This window comes from Streptopelia decaocto (genome assembly GCF_964273445.1).
Source record: "Streptopelia decaocto genome assembly, chromosome: 6".
In the NCBI taxonomy this organism is placed as follows: Eukaryota; Metazoa; Chordata; class Aves; order Columbiformes; family Columbidae; genus Streptopelia; species Streptopelia decaocto.
Window position 1 is genome coordinate 23,918,157 of NC_138660.1, and position 21,078 is coordinate 23,939,234.

A 21,078-nucleotide genomic window follows, 5' to 3' on the forward strand; every position below is an offset into this window, starting at 1 on the left:
TTGGGGTGTTCTGAGCTGTGCACAGCCGAACACGAGGCAGCCCTGCGCTGCCGGCCTCTCGGGGTTGCAACACGCGTTGTCACTGAGATTTGGGGTTTTTTACTTTGTTTCTGGCCGTCTGTCCCAGTGAGTAACAAATATTCAGCCGGAGACAGCAGGGTGTTAGGGTTGGGTGTTTATTTTGATGCAATGTCTTTATTTACAAAGTCGCCTTTCCCTGCGCACACCAGCAGAACTGAGTCTGGCGGGGGCCAGCGTGTCCCAGCTGGTCCCGCCCCGCCACTGCGCGCGCTGCCGCCCCTGGTCCCGCCCACACCGCGTTTCCCTGGAGACCGCGCGGCCGAGGGCCAATCGCGCGCCCCGGCCGGGTACCGCCCCTCCCGCCTCTCGCGAGAGCGCTGCCCGCGGCGGCCAGCGCGCGGACTACAACTCCCAGAAGGCTCCGGGGAAGCGCTGCCGCAGCCAATGGGGCGGGGGAGTGCTGCGGTGGGCGGGGCCCACCGGGGCCAATCCGCCGCTGCAGCTGCCAGCGGAAGCTCGGTTCTCCGGCGGCGGCTCCTCTGTGGCGGCTGCCGCGGGACGCCCCGGGCTCAGGTAACGCCGCGGGCAGCGCGACCGGCACCGCCGCGCTCCGGGGGCGGCTCCGGGGAAGGGCTGCGGGCGGGCTTGGTGGCCGCTGCCTCAGTGCGCGGCGGCGGGTGGGGGAGAGTTGACGCCCGGCGGCAGCTCTGCGGAGCGGGGCGAGCGGCTGAGGCGGCGGCGGCGGTGGCGGTGAGGAGAGCGGAGAGGGGCGGGGCTCTGCGCGGCGGCGGGACCGGGGCGGGAGGGCGGGAAGGGGCGGGGGCGGGACAGGACAGAACAGAACAGGACAGAGGCGAGCGCGGCTGGGCCGGGCGCTGCGGAACACGCTCGGTGCGGGCAGGGGCGGCCCCGGCGCCGCCGCGCTCCCCGGAACATCCGGGCCCTGCGGCCCCTCACAGCGGCACGGCAGGGCGGGCCCGGGCCGCACGGTCGGCCTTCATTGGCCAGCGCTGTCGTCCCCGCCATTGGCTCACCGCCCTGTGAGGTCATTAGTACGGTCGCTCCTCACTGGCTAGAGAAGCTTGCTCTGGATTGGCTGGTGTGGCGGGGGCGCGCCGCATTGGCGCAGGGTTGGCGGTGCAGCTGGTGCCGCACCCAATCAGCGGGGCGGGAGTGGGGGGCGGGGCCTGCCGGGGGTGTTGTCGCCCCCCGCGAGGCGGTGCTGGGGGGAGAACGGCGGGGGGGAGTCGCCGGTAGCGTGACGTGTTGTGACGTGAGGTGACGTAACGTACCGTACCGGCCACCGGTCCCGCAGGCGGAGATGAGCTCGCAGCAGTTTCCCCGCTCGGGCGCGCCGCCCGCCGGCCTGGGACCAGCGCCGCCGCCCATCCCCACCAGCGGCTCCGCCGGGCTCATCGCTCCCGCCGCTGCAGGTAAGTGGGTCCGGCGCGGCCTCTGCGTGTGAGGGGATGGATGAGCGTGGGGACGTTTGGTGCAGCTGAAAAGGGGGGGAGCCCCAATCCCCGTTACTGCCGTCCCTGCTGAGGTGACAAGTTTCGCAGGGTACCCAAGTGATGGGGGCAGCGGCTTCGTATTCAGGGGGGGTTATACTTGTTTTTCACCTTGATGTTCTGATATATAACGCGTGACATGAAGAGTTTTAGATGCTACCTGTTTGATGTGGGACTTTATGGCATTTACCTAGTTAAAAGTTGTAGTTTTAATGGAAAGAAAAAGTCAGTCTTTGTTTGAAGAAGCTGTTCAGATGGACTTCTTAGACGTGACTCCAAGCTGTGCAGCGTTTCAAGGCCATTGGTTCCAAGGGGAACCGACAGAGGCAATGCCAGGGTTCTGAGGGTTTTCATCACTGAAAAATGTTTAGTTGTAGGGCGAATTTCTTTTATTTAGACTGTTTCTAACATCACATCTCTGGCCTGGTGGGTGACCAATGTGAACTTGTTAACCTGTTTTACCTTTTTTTCTCAGAGTTCCCTTTTTATTTTTTTTTTTTTTTTTTTTTGCTAGTGAGTGATGAATCCAGTCGTGACTCAGAAGTTGCTCCTAGAGAGCATGTGGGCCCTGGCGGCTCCATACAACCTCGAGAAGAAAAGCAGGAACCGGTGGTTGTTCGGCCGTACCCGCAGGTTCAGATGCTGACCCAGCACCACCCTGTCCAGTCCGGTGCCCCAGTGACAGTGACAGCGCCACCAGCGCATTTGACTCCAGCCGTGCCACTGTCCTTTTCAGATGGACTTATGAAGGTAATGAGGAGATTCACAACGCATAGAGGAAAAAATAGAGTCTTATTACAAGTTAGAGTGTTGAACAAAAATCAAGTCTACTGAAAACTTCCGTGCTTTTGTTTCTTAAACTTTTGCATGTGCTTCTGCTGACTGTATGTGTGTTTAGCTGTTTCCTATGGGACACTGAGGACTTCATAGTATGACAGCATTAGGCTGTGGGGTTTTTGTTTGTTTTTGTTTAGGTTTTTTTTGGGGGGTGGTTTATGTCTTACAAGAAGAATTATTTCAATCAGTTTCTGAAATCCTACTATTTCGCTGCAGGAGTGGGTGAGAATATCAAATTAACTGTTAACGCCCAGTTTCTGTGGGGGAGTTTCTGTAGCCCTGACAGGTTCCACTTGTGGCTCATGCTGTATGTTAGAAGCGATGTATTTCCAGTACAAAAGATGCCCTTTCTTTGTCCCAAACAAAAATGGAATAGCTCTAAATGACCAATATCCTTCCTCTCCAAATACTTAGCCATACTTATTCTTGTGCAAAGCTGACTTTCTCTCCTGGCTTTGATCCCCCCAAATGATTCAATTTTTGCTTCAACATTGAGCTCTTCTTTGGAGTTTCCAACATTTCTGTCTCTGTATTTCTTGCAGCCTCCCCTGAAGCCCACTATGCCCAGCCGGCCCATTGCTCCTGCTCCACCCTCTACTCTCTCGGCTCCCACGAAGGTTCCTGGGCAAGTTACTGTGACCATGGAGAGCAGCATCCCACAGGCTCCAACAATTCCTGTGGCAACAATCAGTGGGCAACAGGTCTGGGTTTTGGGTTGTTTGTTTGGGGTTTTTTGGTTTTGTTTTGTTTTTCTTCTGTTCCAGCTCACTGCACGGTCAGATCAATGCCAATACTTGTACAACCGAGGTGGGCTCTTGCAGCACAAGGGAAGGCAGAGAGCGGGCTTCCCCATTCAGGGGCCACTGGTTGTCAGATCAGTTCTGCTTGGAGCATTAAAGCTCTGACTCAGTTATCACTGGCTCTTTAGAAAGCTGCTAATTTGTTGTAATTATTCCACTGATGCAGCACAGCGAGGCTGTGGTAGCAGAGCCATATCCAAAAGCTGATATGCGGCTGAGTCTTCCCTTAAAAGCCCCTGCTGTTTTCAGTGTTACTAGCGCAGACAAACTGCTGGGATTCATCACTGCAGTGTTCTTTAGCTGTCCTGGGAACAGCTCATGGTTTTGCAGTATATATTTATTAAACCACCAGTGACAAAATTTGAGGGAGGGAGGTGTAGATGATGTGTTAGAAATTTTCTTTCCACTCTAACTTTGACTGCAGAGCCAGTCCTTGTGATTTGAAACTAGTTTGCCAGAACACTCATGACTAAACCACTGAAGTCTCAGCGTTTAGATGTAAAGTGCCTTTGGGTAGATTTTAGTTCGGCTGGCTAAGGATGTGCAGCAGTTCCAGTGGATTTTTATCTTCATTAATATCCTGGGAAGTCCAGAATTATAAGAAAACACAATTGTCGCAGGATTTGCAAGGTTCCTGCTGTTCTTCTGACTTTACTGGAGAGGTGCTGTGGATCTGTGCCTTGAGTGTCACTAAGGGCAGAAGGGCCGTCTCTCAGTTTATAAGGGGGTGAATGCTCCTTGTCACCTAGGTGCCAACCAGAAAATTAGATCAGTGAAATAAATAAGTGACTCCATCTTCCACACACAATATCTGCAGGCTCTGTAACTTACCCTGTAGAAACATCTGCCTCTTTCTTCACTCAGCTTGTAACACATGCAACCTTTGTACATCACGTATTTCTACAAAATTCTCTTTTCTGTCTTTGGGACTTGGATATGGTACTAGTGTGGCCATTAATTCTTGTCAACACAGCACTCATAGTTCATTTTGGTTTTTATTTCTTTAACTCTGCAGGGGCATCCTAGTAACTTGCATCACATCATGGCCACCAACGTGCAGATGTCTATCATCAGAAGCAGCGCTCCTGGGCCTCCACTGCACATCGGCGCCTCTCACCTGCCCCGAGGTACAGATGTAGCTGTGCTATCCCTGCCTTCTGTCCGCAGCCTCTCACGAGAGACGTGTCTGGCCTTCGCCTCGAAAATTTTTCTCACTGCTAATGCAGCTAATGATTCAGCTCTTAGAACTGCTGGCAGAAAGAGGTGACTGCTGGCCTTCTAAGAATTGTTTTGCCTACAACCATTTAGGGCAGGAATGTGCAAGGGCGTTTTAAATGCTGGCAGGTACCAGCACGTCTGTGCTGTTCAAACTGAACACTTTCAAGAAAAAAATATACACTGGCATAGACTGACCTGTTCTGCAAAATGTCACATATGTTCTTGGTAGCAAGTGTTGCTACGAAGTGGCTCCTGAGCAGTTGTGAGGCATTTTCTTGTACCGACCTGTCACGGGATCATTTGTGCATTTTTTTGTACATGCTAATATGAGTACCCTTGAGTTAAATGCTAGTGGTTACTACAGGCTCTTGTCCCCCAGGGTTTTGATTGCCATGGCTTTCAAAGCAGAAGATCAACCCTTAAAAGAAGCCCTGTGCCAAATACAGTCTGACTTCTGACTGCACTTTTACTTTCAAAAGCTTATGAGTTAAGTTTCTAGTTCAACTTTAAACTGATATGAATTCAAAGTTCCATTTTTGTTTGTATTTCTTTTAATGTTTTATGTTATTTGGTCACTCAAGAAAAATAAATTGGCATGAGCAAAGGCCAAATCTTCTTTTCCTGGAGCAGGTGGAAGGACCATGCAGCCTTATTTGCAGCTGAAGTAAAATGTTGTTCACTTGGTTCTTGTGGGACAGCTGCCACAAACTCTATATTGTGACTTAGTGCGTGTTTTCTTTTTCCTTCCTCCTCTTTTTCTCTCAGCTTGAATATTAACTTTTTGAGGTAATAATTTAAACGGGGGATGTCTACAAAAGCTATTCAATCTAGTCCATCAAATTATTTCAAGGCTATTTGTCTTCTATAGTGATTTCTTATGTTCAGGAGACACCAAACAGTAGACAAATTAATCAAATTCCGGGTTTAAAAGGGTTTCTTTTTTTTTTCCTTTGGGTTTTCTTCTATTGCATGTGTAGTCTTGCTTCTGAGCTTCATCAGGTGCAGTGAGATTACTGTTGGTATCAGGTGACTTATTTACACATTAGTCCAGTAATCAAACTGAATTATTTCTACTGACTTCCATAGCTTGGAATAGGATTTGCAGTATAAGGTTACTATAAGGGAATAACAAGTATCAATAAAGCAAATTCATTTAAAATACCTGTGCTTTCCCACATACTTTGTGAACCTTATGTATATTTGTTGTAAGCCTTACCAGTGTCACCTGAACTGACATACATATGAAATACGTTAAAACTGAAATACATACCAGGTAAGGTCAGAGTCTGTGCTCATGATGGAGCCATTTGGCCACGTGGTGTTTCAACACACTGGTTTGTTTCCCAGGTGCGGCAGCTGCTGCGGTGATGTCCAGTTCTAAAGTGACCACAGTCCTGAGACCAGCATCCCAGTTGCCAAATGCGGCTACGGCTCAGCCAGCGGTCCAGCACATCATTCACCAGCCGATCCAGGCAGGTAGCAGCCAGGCAGCTCTGCACAGCGCTTGCTGCTGGCTCCACTTTTTCCTGGCACTTCCTTGAAATATATAACCTGTAATTACCTGTTTACTGGGCTGGGGCTACTGCCAGCTCTCTTCCAGTTCTGCTTCTTGGGTACCAGTTCCTAACAGCAAGTAGTGGAATGGTTGCGTTAGTCTTGTGGTTTTATTTCCTTTGTGGACTTGGTGCCATAAGTTGGGTTTTTAACTGCCTTCGAAGTGCTTAGAAACTGGGAAGAGGACTTAGTTCAGATATATTCAAATTCTAAAATCTGAAAAGTCTGCTGCATTATGCTCTTATTGATTTATTCTTAAACGTATACATTGATGCAGAATTAAAAAAAAAAAACTCGTTTAAATATGCTTCTGTGTATCTTGGCTCACGTCCACATGTGAGAAGACAGTAGATATAATCTCCCTACAGTAGTACTGCTAATGTTCCCTGTTAGGATGAACGGTTAAACATCTTTACTGTGTGCTTTCAGCTAGGATCCCAGTGCAATCACCTTTAAATTCCTGGATGTACTTGGATCAGGGTTTCTTTTTGTTTTGAAGGGAACTGACCTTTGGGTTTTTTTTTTCCTAAAGACCTTCAAGCGATCTGGTCTTGTTAACTTTGTTGGTTTTTGATTGCTGTGATGAACGTGCTTTGAAAGCCAGGACAGATCTGCTTGGTAGGTTTCAGATTAGTTCAGAAAGACTCGAAATCTTTTACAATGCCAAAACTTAGGGATAAGGTGTAGGAAAACCAGTTTTGACTAATTCCTAGTTATCCTCTAAACAGCAGAATTTCTTTTCTGAAATTGTCTCTTTTTGACTCATTTTTACAGTCTCGTCCTCCAGTGACAACTTCGAGCACTATTCCTCCTGCTGTGGTAGCAACTGTCTCAGCCACAAGAGCTCAGTCCCCTGTTATAACTACGACAGCAGCACATGCTGCAGAGTCAACCCTCAGGTAAAGAGGCTCTGAAATCCACAGTGCTCTGACTTCACAGGGGAAACAGAGAGGGGAAACACACGTGTTAATCGTCCAGAACTGAGAATCCTCTAAATGTGGGATGATGTAATGCTTGCACGGTAGAAATGCTTTCAGTTCTGTGAATAAAAATAACTGTAAATGTGAAGTGTAGCTCTGTGTTCAGAGAAGGAAGCACCTTAATAACTCAGTTTTGAAGTGCTGCTTCCTGGAAAGCAGAGTTTCTGTTGCAGGAACTCTTAGCTAATTTGGCCCATCTCTTTTATGAAGACACGGAGAAAAATGACACGTGAATATTGAAAAGTATCTCTGATAGTCTTTTTTTATGAAGGTGTAGGAGTTATTGATGTATCTGCCATCCTAGTTGAGTATGTAGGGCGGATGAGGGCAGCACAGTGTAGTTCAAATTTTTTATGCAGCTTTACCATATACTTGATAGCGGTGCTGCTTTCACAGAGGCGGAGACCAAGGCTTGATGTGTGTCCCTGAATTTTATCTTTCATATTTATTCTCCACATGGTTTAGATGATTTTTATTTTTCCTTCTCCAGTCGACCCACCCTGTCTATCCAGCAGCACCCGCCTTCTGCAGCGATTAGCATTCAGCGGCCTGCCCAGCCGAGGGACACAGCTACTCGGATCACACTACCATCTCACCCAGCTATAGGAACACAGAAGCCACAGCTCCACACTATGGCTCAGGTAAACTGCAGGAAATTAAACAAACAAGCAAACAAAAAAACCCTTCTTGCTTCTTCTGACATCTCTTTGGTTTATATTTTGAGGGCTAGCATTAGATTTGGGAAAAGACTTAGATTAAAAATTAATGTTCCTTACAGTCAATGCAAGATGATTCCATACTAAGTATATCTTTTAAATGTACTAATCTTTTAATGTCATGGTTTTATTTTCATAGAAAACAATTTTCAGTACTGGGACTCCAGTGGCAGCAGCAACCGTGGCACCTATTTTGGCAACAAATACCATCGCTTCAGCAACCACGGCTGGTGAGTGTTCATAACGCTACTGTGGGAGGGTGGTGGGGTCTGGGCTTTGTTGTTGCTTTTTGTTGGTTTTCCTCCTTGAGGATGGAGCCTCTTCAGTTCTGTTGAATTCTTTGTTTATGGTAGAGGGTGCATTTGGAAGTGCATGAGCAGACTTCAGGAGAGAAATAACTGGGTTCTTCAGGGAGGTGGTTTGGCTTGGGATTTTTGCCCTCTTTACTTGGATATAGATACACTGGAATGATATGGCTCGATAGAAAGATCTTGTGCTTTTTTTTTTCTTTAGGTTCTGTGTCTCACACCCAAGCGCCTACAAGCACCATTGTCACCATGACAATGCCTTCCCATTCTTCCCATGCTACAGCTGTCACGACCTCAAACATCCCAGTTGGTGAGTGATTTCAGTTTCAGGAAGAGTATGTAACTGATGCTTCTGTTTTTCTATTTATGCTAGCGGTGTTTGTGCATGTTAGCAAATTAAGGAGGGGAAGAATATCAGTTCGAGCTGGGAGAAACCAATTAACAGGTCTGCTGTGGCATCACTTTTTTTAATGCTAGGATAAAAAGATGCTCTAGGAGGACTAAGTAATAAAATGGCACAGTAACTTACTCAATTGAATTTTTAAACGAACTTGGGCCTTTGGGCATTTTAGAACTTGCTTTGTATATACTAGAAGCTGTAACTGCTTGGTGATAGAATACAGTTTTCAGAGGTCACTTTGTAAGTTCCTTCTCATGCTTCTTGAGGCCTTAGGCATAGCTTAGTCGAGCTCGATTAGTTGCATTCATTTGGAGGTAAAACACTAAGCTCTAAAGGTGGGAACTTTATTTGCCTCGATGTGGAACCTGAGATGCTTCCTACAGAACTGCAGAAGTTTTCTTTTGTTCATCTGTTTTCCTACTGACCTCCTTGTTCTTTCGAGATCTTGTAATATCTCTCCCCACCGTAAATTTCCAGGGAGTGAAGTTATGTCTCCATACATCAGTGTTTCCTGTAAAGCTTTTGTGGATGTTTTCTTTTCTTGGCCTCTGCCTACGTATACTTGTGTGCCTTGATCTTGTTTCTCTTGATCTCTGTCAAATTCTGCTTTGAAAACTTGAATAAATAAGTTCATGACAGTAGAAAGGACTGAGCTGATCCTAAAAAGAAAAAATGAAGTTCATTTTAGCACTAGACTAACTTTGTTAGCAAGTGTAATTTATATATGCATTTATGCTATCCATCTATTCTGGTATAGATTGATAAAAAAGGCTTTGTTTCCCTTGTTTTTTTGCTTATTGAGGAAATCTATTATCACTGTGGGAAGGAAGTTATCTGGGGTTGGGGTGGGTTTTTTGGGTTGAGGGGGAAGGGAGTAGTATTGGGGTTTTTCCCTGGAGAATTAATCTTTTCAGTGTTTACAAACTTTTCCTTTGACTGTCAACTGATGACATGTTTGTCCTCATGCAGCTAAAGTGGTTCCTCAGCAAATCACACATACTTCCCCCCGGATCCAGTCTGACTACACAGCAGAGAGGAGTAATCTCATCCCCCTCTCCAGTCACCGGGCATCTCCAAACCCAGTAGCAATGGAAACCAGAAATGACAACAGGTGAGAAAATAACAGCTCTGTGAATGAGGGGGAGTGTGTGCAGGTTTTGAGCACCTTGCTGCTTGTCTAGGGCCTGGTGTCCTGGAAATAATGTGTTTTAAAAACCTGGGGTGGGGGATTGGGTCATTTTGAGCTAATGATAGTTGAGATACTTGATAGCTCATGGCGTGTGAGGTTACAACACTCGGGGATTGGCCCAAAGGCAGGGTTGAAGATGAGCTGTTGAAATGGTGTGTGTAATAGTTGCTCTCTCTGATGCCCGTAGGCAGTCGGTGCCTGTGCAGTTCCAGTATTTCTTACCAACGTACCCACCCTCTGCCTACCCTCTGGCCGCGCACACCTACACCCCCATCACCAGCTCCGTGTCCACCATTCGCCAGTATCCAGGTATGACCAGCGCTGGGACAAGCTGACATGGACCCTTTGTTCAGTTGTCTGCTCATGTATGAGCTTTAGTGATGGGAGACACTAAGGGGCTTTTATGATTGTGACAATTTGTCACAAAAGTCTCAAGGGCAAGGGGTATTAAACTACTTCAGAGGCCTGTTAAATACAGCTAATAAGAGTTTCCTCAGGAGTTTCACATTTTATATCCAAGGGTTTGCATCTCTCGAAGTAAACATTTTTTATTCTACAAGTCAAAACAGTAAAACTCCTTCAAACTAAAGCAGCTCTTTGGTGCATCTTCATGCCCTGGTGTTCTGAGAAGCCCCCTTTAATCTCTTGCCACGAGTGTACAGTTCAAGTGAGAAACCTGAACCAAAAATGGAAAAAATAGGCTGCATTGCACACATTTGTATTAGTGTTTTGTTTAAAAGAATGAAGCGATTAACGTGTTTGAACCATTACAGTAATTTGCACAGTCAAAAAATTATGTGTAATGTGAGCTCATGTAGTCAAGCCAAACTTACGTCATTGTGTGACAAAATTTGGAGCACTCTTACCTCACCAAGTGGTTGAGGACTGTTCTCTATAATGTGATAATTTCCACAGTCCGAACTGTAGGGAGATGCATGATTTGGATTTTCATGGAATATCTGCACTGCTGGCAGCATGTTACCCTTGAGCAGGGTCAGGGAATTGGGAAGGACTCGGAGGTAGCAAAGCCCATTTTGCTGAATGGGAAGGTCTGTACAGGACATTGATGAGTTACTGGGGCCAGTTCTTTCTGTCATCAAAATGCCAGTGAAAAGTTGCAAGTCTTTGACTATAAGTCACGTCAGGATTTGAGGTGGGCTTCAGGATGACGAAATGACTCACAAAAGGGGCAAGTGACTTTCTCTTGTACCTTCCTGCACTTTGGCTGGAGGTTTTAAAGCAGAACATGCAGGTGAGTGGTGACACTTGGTGTTGGCAGCTGTGGTTACAGAGCCCCTGGTGGAATGTACCTGCCAGCTGCCAGGAGTTCCTCCTTTGGTGGCATTTTGGGGTGATGGTAGCCTAATGCCAACTTTTAAAAAAGCATATGTAGGTTCTTCAGCTCATTGGCAGAGACATTTTGCTTGTTAACTTGACTTGAAGCATCAGTTGGAGGTACTAATAGTGGCAGTAACTGGTGGCAACTAAAGGAGAGGGTTCAGGGTGTCTGGAGGAACATGCACCTGTGCTAAGTACAGCCAGTGAGTGCTCAAGTGAAATCACAGAGGAGACTTTTTAGAGATCAGTGAGATAAGGAGAGTTAATGCAGAATTTTGAGGAAGAATGTTGGCTTTGGCTTTCCAAATGCTGCTTGTGTTTTATATCATCTCCCAAAAGGATTTTGTTGGATAGAACTGTGACAGAGTGTGTGACAGGGTATTTCACTAAGAGAATCAATGTGCTGTACTTCATACAGGAGCCATTTTCAGAGACTAGGTGGTGGATTTCAGGTTTTTGAAAGCTGTTTATAGTGTCTTGTCAGCACAAGAACTTGATGGAAATCCTGTGACAATGACAAAACCAGCTTGTTCTGCAATTAGAGGACTCTCCATTGTTAGCAAGCGAGTCCATTGTTGGCAAGTTCACACTTGTGTTGTGTGTGTGGCTGCGGAAACGGTGTCAGTTCTGTAAAGGTGGGAGATCTGGGGATCCAGGACTGCAGGTGCTCTGACAGCACGGTGAAGCGCTGCCTGGGAGAAGTGTCATGTGCTGTATAGTGGATCTGGAAAGATGGAATCAGGGTCACTTAGAGCTGTAAATTTAAATCACTTGAACTTTTTAGAACAGGTGCTGCTTTGGGAACATTATTCTGCCACAAAAAAACTTTCATGTTCATTTGAGCTGTGGGATCCAGCCTATAAATGTGAGCCCTGTTCTGAGCCAGATAAGATATAGTGCTCAACTTCAGAATAGTTCGTCCACCTATGCTAAGGAACCATTTTTTCATGATTATGAGGCTGGGGAGAAGGGATAAGGAAGTAAGCCCTGTTTTAAGATACATACACTTGAGTCTCTGCTTTCTCTGCTTGCTTTTGTACAGTCAAAGGGTGGGAGGTTTTTAGTTGATGTAATGATAAGCTCTGTGGAAAGACTGTTTTTGAAAAGAAATGGATTATGCTTCTGTTGTTTTGTGGGATATTTTTGTGTGGCTTTTTTTGTGTTTGGTGATTTGATTTGGTGGGTTTTTGTTATGTTTTTAAAGCAGGGAAAAATGCCAGGTGTTGGTACTTGCAAATACTGTTAAAATAAGATAGTGAACAAAAATAGCGCACAGCTTTCTGAGACCAGAGGCTGGGGACAGAAATGTGATTTGGGTCTAAAAGTAGAGTTCAACATTATCTTTCTCTCTCTTGTTGCAATTTGGAAGCGAAAATGGAATGGTCGTAGTAATGTTTAATTCTTCTGGCAGACAATCTGGCCCCTCCGCTCTCAGGTTTCCTACTGCAACAACCAGGCTGGCAAATGAATTTTCCAAAGCAAACCAGCCTCTGAAAGCATTCGAGCATGAAGTGCTGGGTGGGCCTGACCGGGTGTCTGTGTTGCTGCTCCCAGTTTCAGCCCAGGCGCCCAACTCGGCCATCACAGCCCAGACCGGAGTCGGAGTGGCCTCCACCGTCCACCTCAACCCCATGCAGCTGATGACTGTGGACGCCTCCCACGCCCGCCACATCCAGGGCATCCAGCCGGCACCAATCAGCGCGCAGGGGATCCAGCCAGCACCAATCAGCGCCCAGGGCATCCAGCCAGCACCAATTGGAACGCAGGGACTCCACCCCGCTGCACCAATTGGCACGCAGGGTCTGCAGCCGGCACCAATCAGCGCTCAGCAGCCACAGGCAGACACCAAGACTTCAGGTGGGAGCGACCAGCAGAGTCCACATTGGGCCCTGTCAGACCAACTGTGCTTCTTGTTTTCGTTCTTTTACTCTAATGATCTTGTCTCTGTGGCCCAGTAGTGGACAGTAAGCACATTCATACTCATCTTCTCACAGCAAAGATTTTTTTCCCTGTTTCTTGATTTATTATTATTAAGCACACCAGGTGGAGCACATGGGTAGCCTTGAATAGGTCACTTCAGTGGAAAACACTGGTAGTGCCTGAGCTTAAACCACTCTCTTCAGTAAGGCCTTGATGGAAAAACCGTTTACAAGTAAATGAGGTTCTGCAAACCATTACAGCTACACATTAGATCTCAGTAGCAATTAAAACATGGCCAGTACCTTCAACAGTTGGTGACCCGATCTTGGACTATGATAGAAACCACCTTGCATTAAAAATAATTGGTCTGATGAAACACCAACAACTTACTGAAGAAATGGGATATGGCAACCAAGATAATATGTGGTTGCAAAGCTGGCAGGCATGTTGCCCAGTGACTGCCTGACTGTCTAAACACTTTGCACCAGTTAGTCGGCAAAACAGGCTTTGGCTGAACATCAGAACATAAACACAGCTGATGGTAGTTGCTTACAAGTGGCATGTGCTGCCACACAAACCCTACTAAGAGTGTTACTCTGTTGACCCAGTTGTGTTGGTGATCTCCCTAGTGACTTCTGCATTTTCCATTTCTTCTGGAAAAGGTTATTTCCCTAGCAGCAGTTGTTAGGTGGGAGGTAGTTTCCATGTTCCTGCACAAGGTCCAGTGATCAGATTGCTTCTAGCAAAGGTGTTGCTTACAAAATATACGGAAAGCACTGCAGGGAAAGATTGGAGTGAAGGGAGCACGAACAACATGTGCTCTGCAAACACCTGCTTTGTCAACAGATTTTCTTAAGTAACCGCTGCTTTTTCTTCTCTGTATCTTCTCTCTGCTGTGTCCATGTCCATCCTCCCCAGCAGTGGTCTTGGCAGACGGAGCCACCATTGTAGCCAATCCTATTAGCAACACATTCAACACGGCTTCTGCGGCAACCACAGTTGTGCAAACCCACAGCCAGAGCGCCAGCGCGCCGGCCCAGGGCTCTTCCCCGCGCCCAAGCATCCTCCGGAAGAAACCAACCACGGATGGGTGAGTAGGAGCAACCGTGACACGCGAGTGACGCTTCTGTGCAGTCCAGCCCGGCTACATGGAGTCATTGCAGTGGAGATGAGAAAAGTTCTGTAGCAAATTATTCAGTCAGCAGTGGTCATGAGTAACCTGCTGATCTGTGAAGCACATTTCTTTTCCTTCCACACAGTAGAATACAGTTTTGTCTTACTTGAGAAGAAGGACAGTTTGTCTCCTAGCTCTTGAAAATGACCTTTTGAGGGAAAGCGGATTTGAGGCTTTCTTGCTTAGTGTAATAAAAACAGAGAGTTCATAATCTACTAAAATTAGAATTCTGTGCTTTGTCTTCAGCGCTTTTCTTGGAAGAATATGCGGATGAGTAGAAAGGATAGGATTAGTACCCTGCTGTGAAATCTGATTAGGGAAAAGGGAGGGAGTAACTTAAACTCTTAAAATATTTTATGTTGTCTGTCTAATTTTAAATGCCTAAATAAAGAGGCAGGAGACAGCTTTAGAATTAACGATGCATTTCCTCCTGACTTAACGACTGAAAACATTTGGACTTGATGTGTCCTATGAGACTAAAATGCTTATTTTTTTTATTTGGGTGGAAACCTTTTTAAAGGCAGAGAAGCTGCAGGCTGTAAAACTGAAACAGAAATGAAAGAAACAGAGGTAAATCCCTGAAGAATGAGAGGTTGATGATTTTGAACAACAATTTGATTTGCAGCCCCACAGGAGACTGAACAGTCTCTAAAATACTTTTCTGTACCCAGCCCTGTGCTGCCCAACATCCACATTCAGGGCTGGAGGTCTTGGAGTCGCGCTTTGACACAGTCCGGTCCAGCTAAATGAAGCGGATGCCTGTCTGATGCTGTTTAGTTCCAGATGATTTGCTCAGTCTCGAAATAGCAGTGAGGACAGTAGCATGGCCAGCCCTCCTTTGTCCCTGCTTGGAGCCTGGCAGTCTCAGCGAGATGCTCTCACTGGCAGGATGAAGCCCTAAATGGGGGTGAGACCAGGCCAGAGCAACTAATCTTTTATCTTTGAAGAAAACAAAACGTAACCTAATTTGAAAAGTAAAATGAGACTCTTTCTGTAGTGGATTTGTTATACTGTAGACAGTGCAGTGACACAGCTGTAGCTCCTGTCCTGCTTTGGGCAAGAGAGGGTTGATTCCTTTGCTCTCGGTGGTTTTTGTCTTTGCATCAGGGAGGTGGGAATCTCAGATCTGTCTGTCTCTCGCAGGCTGGCAGTGCGGAAAAGCTTAATTCCACCCCAGCCGCCTGAAGTAGCCGGCACACGTGTCGAGAATGCGATGCGGAGCACATCTGGATCACCGAGGCCCGCTGGGTAAGGCTTGGAGAAACAACCAACTGCATCATAATAGTTTCAAACTTAGTCTATTTTGAATTTGTCAGGGTGATGACTTTGAACAATTTGACTATTTCTGCTGTTGTGAAGCTAAGGCAGTCGTCTTTAAAAATATGTGGCGATGAGCCTTCACTAGAAACAAAAACCTCTCTGCTGCTGTAAGGGATGGGCCACAAAACTTTTTTTCCGTAATGCTTGAAAAAGAATGCTGAAAATGGAGCTTTTACCCCACTTCAGTTGAATTCAGTGGCTTTACAATTCATTGTTTTATAGCTGTTATCCATAATGGCAGCTCCTGCAAACAGACAATGGGGGACAGTACAGCCCTGGGTAAAGCTTGCTCTTGTCTGCGGTGTGAAAGTGTCTTGCTCCTTTTACAAGTATTTTGAAGTTACCTGGAATTAGTCATGAGATTTGCTTGTTCCAGTGAGTGGAAGAAAATATCTATAATAAATACAAAGGATTAGAAAGGGCATGGAGGAGGAGTTGTAGCTGAGATGACACCTCCTCCTGTTGTTACTGAGCCAGGTGTTTCTTGCAGGTGCAGGAAAAACTGGATATTCTGTATCCAGCTCAGCTCACTCCCATTGTGCTGGGTGGTCATGACTGAGATGCAGTTCAGTTTATTTTGCTCTTTTTTTAATGCTACAGTGCCAAGCCAAAACCTGAAATCCATGTGTCCATGGCCACTCCAGTGACCGTGTCGATGGAGGCAGTGTCGAACCAAGGCAGCGAGCAGCCCACCATCGCCGTGCCCCCCACGTCCCAGCAGCCCCCCTCCACCATTCCAACCATCATCGCAGCAGCCAGTCCCACCTCGCAGCCCGCAGCAGCTCTGGCCACCATGCCGGGAGCTGTCCCGGCCGCTCCGCCGACATCCACCACCATCGTGGCAGCACCCGCTCCACCGTCAACCATGAGCGGTGCCCTGTCAGCCGTGCTGGGTCCTGCCGTACCAGAGATCAAAATCAAAGAGGAAGTGGAGCCCATGGACATCATGCGGCCAGTATCTGGTAGGTGGTTGTTAATCATCAGGTTGCTTCCTTTGTTGTTGAGACAGTGGAGGAATTTGGAGGATTTCAACACTTCCGTCCTGAAAACGCAATTGCATCTCTTTCATTGTAGCACAGGACACCAGTCAAAGGGTTCCCATATGCCTTGTTACTCATAAAGTTCTTTGCCTTCTCCCTAATCTCCTGTGAAATCACCTGTTACTGAGACTGCATTATTCTTGTTCGAATGATCCAACTCCAAAGAGGCTGTGTGAATTCCTTGCTTGAAACACACAGGCTCAGCAGCAGTACCAATATATTATGAGTCAGTACAGTTAATTGTGGTTTTCTCACAAATCCTGCTGTTAAGTTGCACAGGCCTTTCTTGTATGAAAAGAATTAGTGACCAGAGTAGGACTTCACAGGGCCTTCTGTGATTCATGGATACTTTTCTCTAGAACTTGTAGAAATATTCATTATATTGCCTGCCTTATCCTCTTTGGCCTGTAATTGCTATCAGATGGCTTGATCAGTAAAATTCAGATTCTAATGGATCTCAGGTCAGGCACTATAGGGTGACAGAATGGCAGGAGTGCACCCCGCATTCTGAGTATCCGAGTTCTGGCTTAGTTGTTGGTTTTATCTCTCTCCTTAAAGCTGTCTGTTGTCCTGTGATGGAGGAAGCTCCTTGCTACAGATGTCTCTGGAGCATGGGCAGACAGCCTTAGGCTCTTCAGGGTTCTTTTGTCTCTTACAGACAATTGTGGGTATGTCAAATTGTCAAGAGATCTCATCCCAGAAACCTTTTGTTGCGGACTGTCTCGGCTGATGGAGCTTTTCCGTCCAAACCACCTGCCACTGTGCTGCCCAACAAAAATGTCTCTTTTAACACAGTGTGGATTCCTTTTTGTAGCATTCAACTAACATAAGCTTAGAATATGAAAGAACTAAGGGACAGTTCTCTCTGCTCTTGTTCTTTATGTTCTTGTACCTGAGGCATTACAAAGCTAAGGGTATGGGCTTGTCCTAGCGATTGCTGCTGGCTTAATATCAGGCCTTTACGCACATGGAGCTGAGGCACACATACAATGGAGTGTCCTTGCTGCTCACAGTGTTCTGAAACAGCAACTGTGCTTGGAGGCAGTGTTCAAACAAGGCCAGTGTGTTACCTTTTCCCTGCTGATGGTTTGGGTTTTCTTCCTCTCCCTTCCTCTCAGCAGTCCCCCCTTTGACAACAAGTACTGTGTCTCCGTCTCTGGCATTGCTGGCCAACAACCTTTCGATGCCTCCAAGTGATTTGCCACCCGGTGCCTCCCCGAGGAAGAAGCCCCGTAAGCAGCAGCATGTCATCTCCACGGAGGAAGGGGACATGATGGAAACAAACAGCACTGATGATGAGAAATCCACTGCCAAAAGTTTGCTGGTGAAGGCAGAGAAGCGCAAGTCTCCTCCAAAGGAGTATATAGGTAATTTACCTCTGTCTTTTTTTCATATATGAATGTCTGTATTTTCACTTCCTTTGGTTTCTCAGAGAAGATGGTCTGTCATTCTCCCACTTTGAAAACATCAGTAATACAGAATCCAAGTATCAGTGCCTCAGCACTTTCTGTATAGTGATGTTCAGGGGAAATGACTTATCCTGACAGAGCATCATTTTGTATGAGGTAGTGCTCACCGATCTATCTGCTGGAGCTCTTGTATCACACCGATCTACTTTCATCTACTTTCATCTACTCAGTGATGATAATAGAGTTCTCCTTGGATCCTTTTCTAGATGAAGAAGGTGTCAGATACGTCCCTGTGCGTCCCAGGCCGCCCATCACGTTGCTCCGTCATTACCGCAACCCTTGGAAAGCCGCTTACCACCATTTCCAGAGATACAGCGACGTCCGGGTGAAAGGTCCGTCTGCTGCTCGCGGTTTGAGTTTCATTCACCCAGGACAAACCACTTCAGCATCCCTGGGCAGGGTGTCCAGGCAGCATTCAGAGCCGCCTGGTGTCCATCAGCAATCCCACAAAAAAGTTTTGATGGCAGTGTGGAAAACAAGGGTTGATAAGCAAGCCAATGGCTTTCATTAGCTACATGTTGCCTAAATCTCTTCTCTTCTCCAGACACATAAGGAGGGAAGGACGTTACAGAGAGTTAACTGTCATTTTGTAAAACAAAAAAGAATACAGTTATTGAGGAATGTATTTATGTACAGTGATAGGAACTTGCTGAGGAAAGCAGCCCTTAAAGAAGTGATATGCTACTGCTTAGTTTTCATGTTTTCTTACTACCTAGCAAACTTGCAGATTAAATAAAAAACATTTTTGATTCAGCATAACTACTCTTGTCAATTAACAAATGGACTTCTAGGGATTTTTTTTTTTTTTCCTGAGGAAAATAGAGATCAGAGACTGTTTTGTGCTTTTTACCTAGTATCTTACCATTTTTAAGCAGATGGGGTTTTTGCAACTGTGTAAATACATCAACAAGGGAGTAGATGTGTGTGTCAGTGGTAAAGGATGGACCCTTTTTCATGCAGGGTGTTGAAACACTGAGCACTACATTCTTAAAGGGGGAAAAATGGGATATAATACATTTTTTCTGGAAATACAGATAACCTGTTAATAAGCAAGCGCAGTGGTCAGATAGGTGGCAGGTGGGCAGCTGTTTTCCTGTCTGAGCAACATTTGACTTTATTCTCGTTTATTAGGAAGTATGGAGAGCGGGAGTTGGGTTAATGTTTTTGTTAGAGAACCGCAGCCTGGCGAGCTCCTGAAGTTGGAATAACGTGTATTTGTATTTCCCGCTGACAGAAGAGAAGAAGGCCATGCTGCAGGAGATTGCCAACCAGAAGGGCGTATCCTGTCGCGCACAAGGGTGGAAGGTCCATCTCTGCGCCGCTCAGCTCCTGCAGCTGGTAGGTGAATGGGGCTTGGCAGCTTCCTACGACGCGGGGGAACACGGCGTTGTGTGAGACAGGAGGCTGTTTTTACAAATTCAGTACATGGTCATCTGCTGTTGGGTTGCTGTAAAGGAGCTGGTGTGTAGCGCCCAAAGGGAGTGGGACGTGCTTTCCCCTTTCTCAGGAATGTGGCGTAAGTGGCTTGGAAACTGGAGTGTTGGTTTTGATCCAGACATAAGAGCTGATGTATTTTGTACAGATGATCAAAATTGGCAACTCCCTCCTGCTGATGCACAGGTCTGAAGAAGCGTCTGTTTGGGATGGTGCGGCTGATCTGAGGAGGCAGCACTGATCCACATTCCTGGATGCTTCTGTTTCAGGTTGGGGGTGAGGTAGGTGCTCTGCATTCTAGCACCAAACTCCCCAAAACCTCTGCATTCCTGGAATAGTATTGTGAGAAATAGGGGAAACAGTTCTGGTTAGGATCCAAGTTTGTTCAGAAGTGGAGCAATCCTTTAAACAGGATGTTAGTGAGAACGGTAGTGCCACACTATGTCAGAGCCTCCATCTTCTGAATTACTAACATGAGCAGCTGCGAGGGGAACAGATTATCATCTTCTCTGTGTAGCTTTCGTAATGCGGGCGAACGTTCTCTGGCCTGGCGCTGAACCTTCTCATGAAGTGCTGATGTCTTTTAGACGAACCTGGAGCACGATGTGTACGAGAGGCTGACCGCGCTGCAGGAGGGGCTCATCCCCAAGAAAAAGGCAGCGACCGATGACGACTTGCACCGCATCAACGAACTGATACAGGTAGGTCCCTGCGGCAGGGCTGCTTTAACCGGCATTACAAAATACCCTCCTGCAGTAAGAGCTAAAGTGAGCTTAAAAAACCCCGGGTAGGTACAATTCCTGTGTTCCAGTGTCATCAGTTACAAGTGGTTTTGCAAAAAGGTACAGTCTGGTTCTCCAGTCAATGACAACAGTGTTTCATTTCAGGGGAACATGCAGAGATGTAAACTTGTGATGGATCAAATCAATGAGGCTCGAGACTCCATGCTAAAGGTTTTGGATCACAAGGATCGCGTTTTGAAGCTCCTAAACAAGAATGGAACTGTCAAGAAAGTATCCAAATTAAAGCGAAAGGAGAAGGTCTAAAGCCAGAATAACAGAGAACATGTACAGAACGGAGTGGAACATTTTTGTAGTTTGGTTTTATTTTTAAGCAGAGCATCTGAATAAAAAGGATGAGTTTAGGGAACAGATGGCAACAGATGGACACGTGAAGCCTGGCGGCCGGAAGGGATTGTTGCTGATCTGTCATAACGAACAAAGATTTCTCTCAGGCTCATCCCTTTTTCAAGTCTTTTCCAGTCCCATTTGTATAACCCTCCTGATGTGTCAGTGCCTACTAATGGGAACTAGTGACGCAGCGTGAGGTGGACTCTGCTCTCCTTCCATTCTGCAGCTTAGGGGTAAATGCACATGGGGCGTGTAGGCGCCTGTCACGCAGGAGCAGGTTCTGCGGGGACACTGCGAGGCCGACATGCAGGTACCGATACAGATGTCACCCGAGCGCTGACAATGACCACGCTTTCAGTTACCCCATTCCGTTCTTGTTCCTCTGACTTGCCAGTGTCTGAAGCAGCCTTCTCAAACCAGTGCCACTGCACCGGGATCTGCCACAGTCACATCTCCAATGGCTTGGGAGTCCTAGCTGTCAATTTAAAAAAAAATTCTAAAAAGAGGAAAAAAAAGGAAAAAGGTGGGGTGGGAAGTCATTTCAAAGTGATTTTGTAGTGTCTGTGTGTGTGTGTCCATGTTGGTGCTCTGGGATCCTTGTTCTGAAGAACCTCTTGAAACAGAGGACTTCCTGTAGCTGGTGTTATGTTAATTGTATGTACCACATACATCCTGAAAACATTAATAAAGGACTTTGGAGGTTTTTGTATGTGAGCAGT

At 46.6% G+C, this 21,078-nt stretch overlaps 1 protein-coding gene across 5 annotated transcripts; it reads left to right on the plus strand.

The window, feature by feature from the left end:
• Window positions 1-525: 525 nt before the first annotated feature.
• Window positions 526-21,073, plus strand: SAP130 (Sin3A associated protein 130). Of its 5 annotated transcripts, XR_014184478.1 has the most exons (22): window positions 526-594; window positions 1,337-1,454; window positions 2,047-2,282; window positions 2,912-3,070; window positions 4,185-4,296; window positions 5,735-5,859; window positions 6,716-6,840; window positions 7,412-7,562; window positions 7,777-7,867; window positions 8,151-8,255; window positions 9,315-9,456; window positions 9,722-9,843; window positions 12,427-12,729; window positions 13,711-13,882; window positions 15,110-15,214; window positions 15,887-16,248; window positions 17,445-17,693; window positions 18,002-18,127; window positions 19,030-19,133; window positions 19,378-19,510; window positions 19,817-19,930; window positions 20,117-20,134. XR_014184478.1 is itself a non-coding variant. In XM_082056974.1 (21 exons), exons 2-21 carry the CDS (start codon window positions 1,343-1,345, stop codon window positions 20,273-20,275), a joined length of 3,174 nt encoding a protein of 1,057 aa, XP_081913100.1. In that variant the 5' UTR covers window positions 526-594; window positions 1,337-1,342; the 3' UTR covers window positions 20,276-21,073. The 5 variants fall into 5 exon arrangements, 4 of the variants coding, with proteins under 4 accessions (XP_081913100.1, XP_081913102.1, XP_081913101.1 ...); XM_082056974.1 differs by lacking the exon at window positions 19,378-19,510 and having other exon boundaries at window positions 20,117-21,073; XM_082056976.1 differs by lacking the exon at window positions 19,378-19,510 and having other exon boundaries at window positions 17,448-17,693; window positions 20,117-21,073.
• The last annotated feature ends 5 nt before the right edge of the window (window positions 21,074-21,078 follow it).

Excerpts from the sequence above, each read along its gene's own strand:
- SAP130 (XM_082056974.1), top strand. The coding sequence starts at position 1,343 with ATGAGCTCGCAGCAGTTTCCCCGCTCGGGCGCGCCGCCCGCCGGCCTG. Across the intron at positions 1,455-2,046 it reads CATCGCTCCCGCCGCTGCAG|TGAGTGATGAATCCAGTCGT; the intron begins GTAAGTGGGTCC and ends TTTTTTTGCTAG. Across the intron at positions 8,256-9,314 it reads GACCTCAAACATCCCAGTTG|CTAAAGTGGTTCCTCAGCAA; the intron begins GTGAGTGATTTC and ends GTCCTCATGCAG.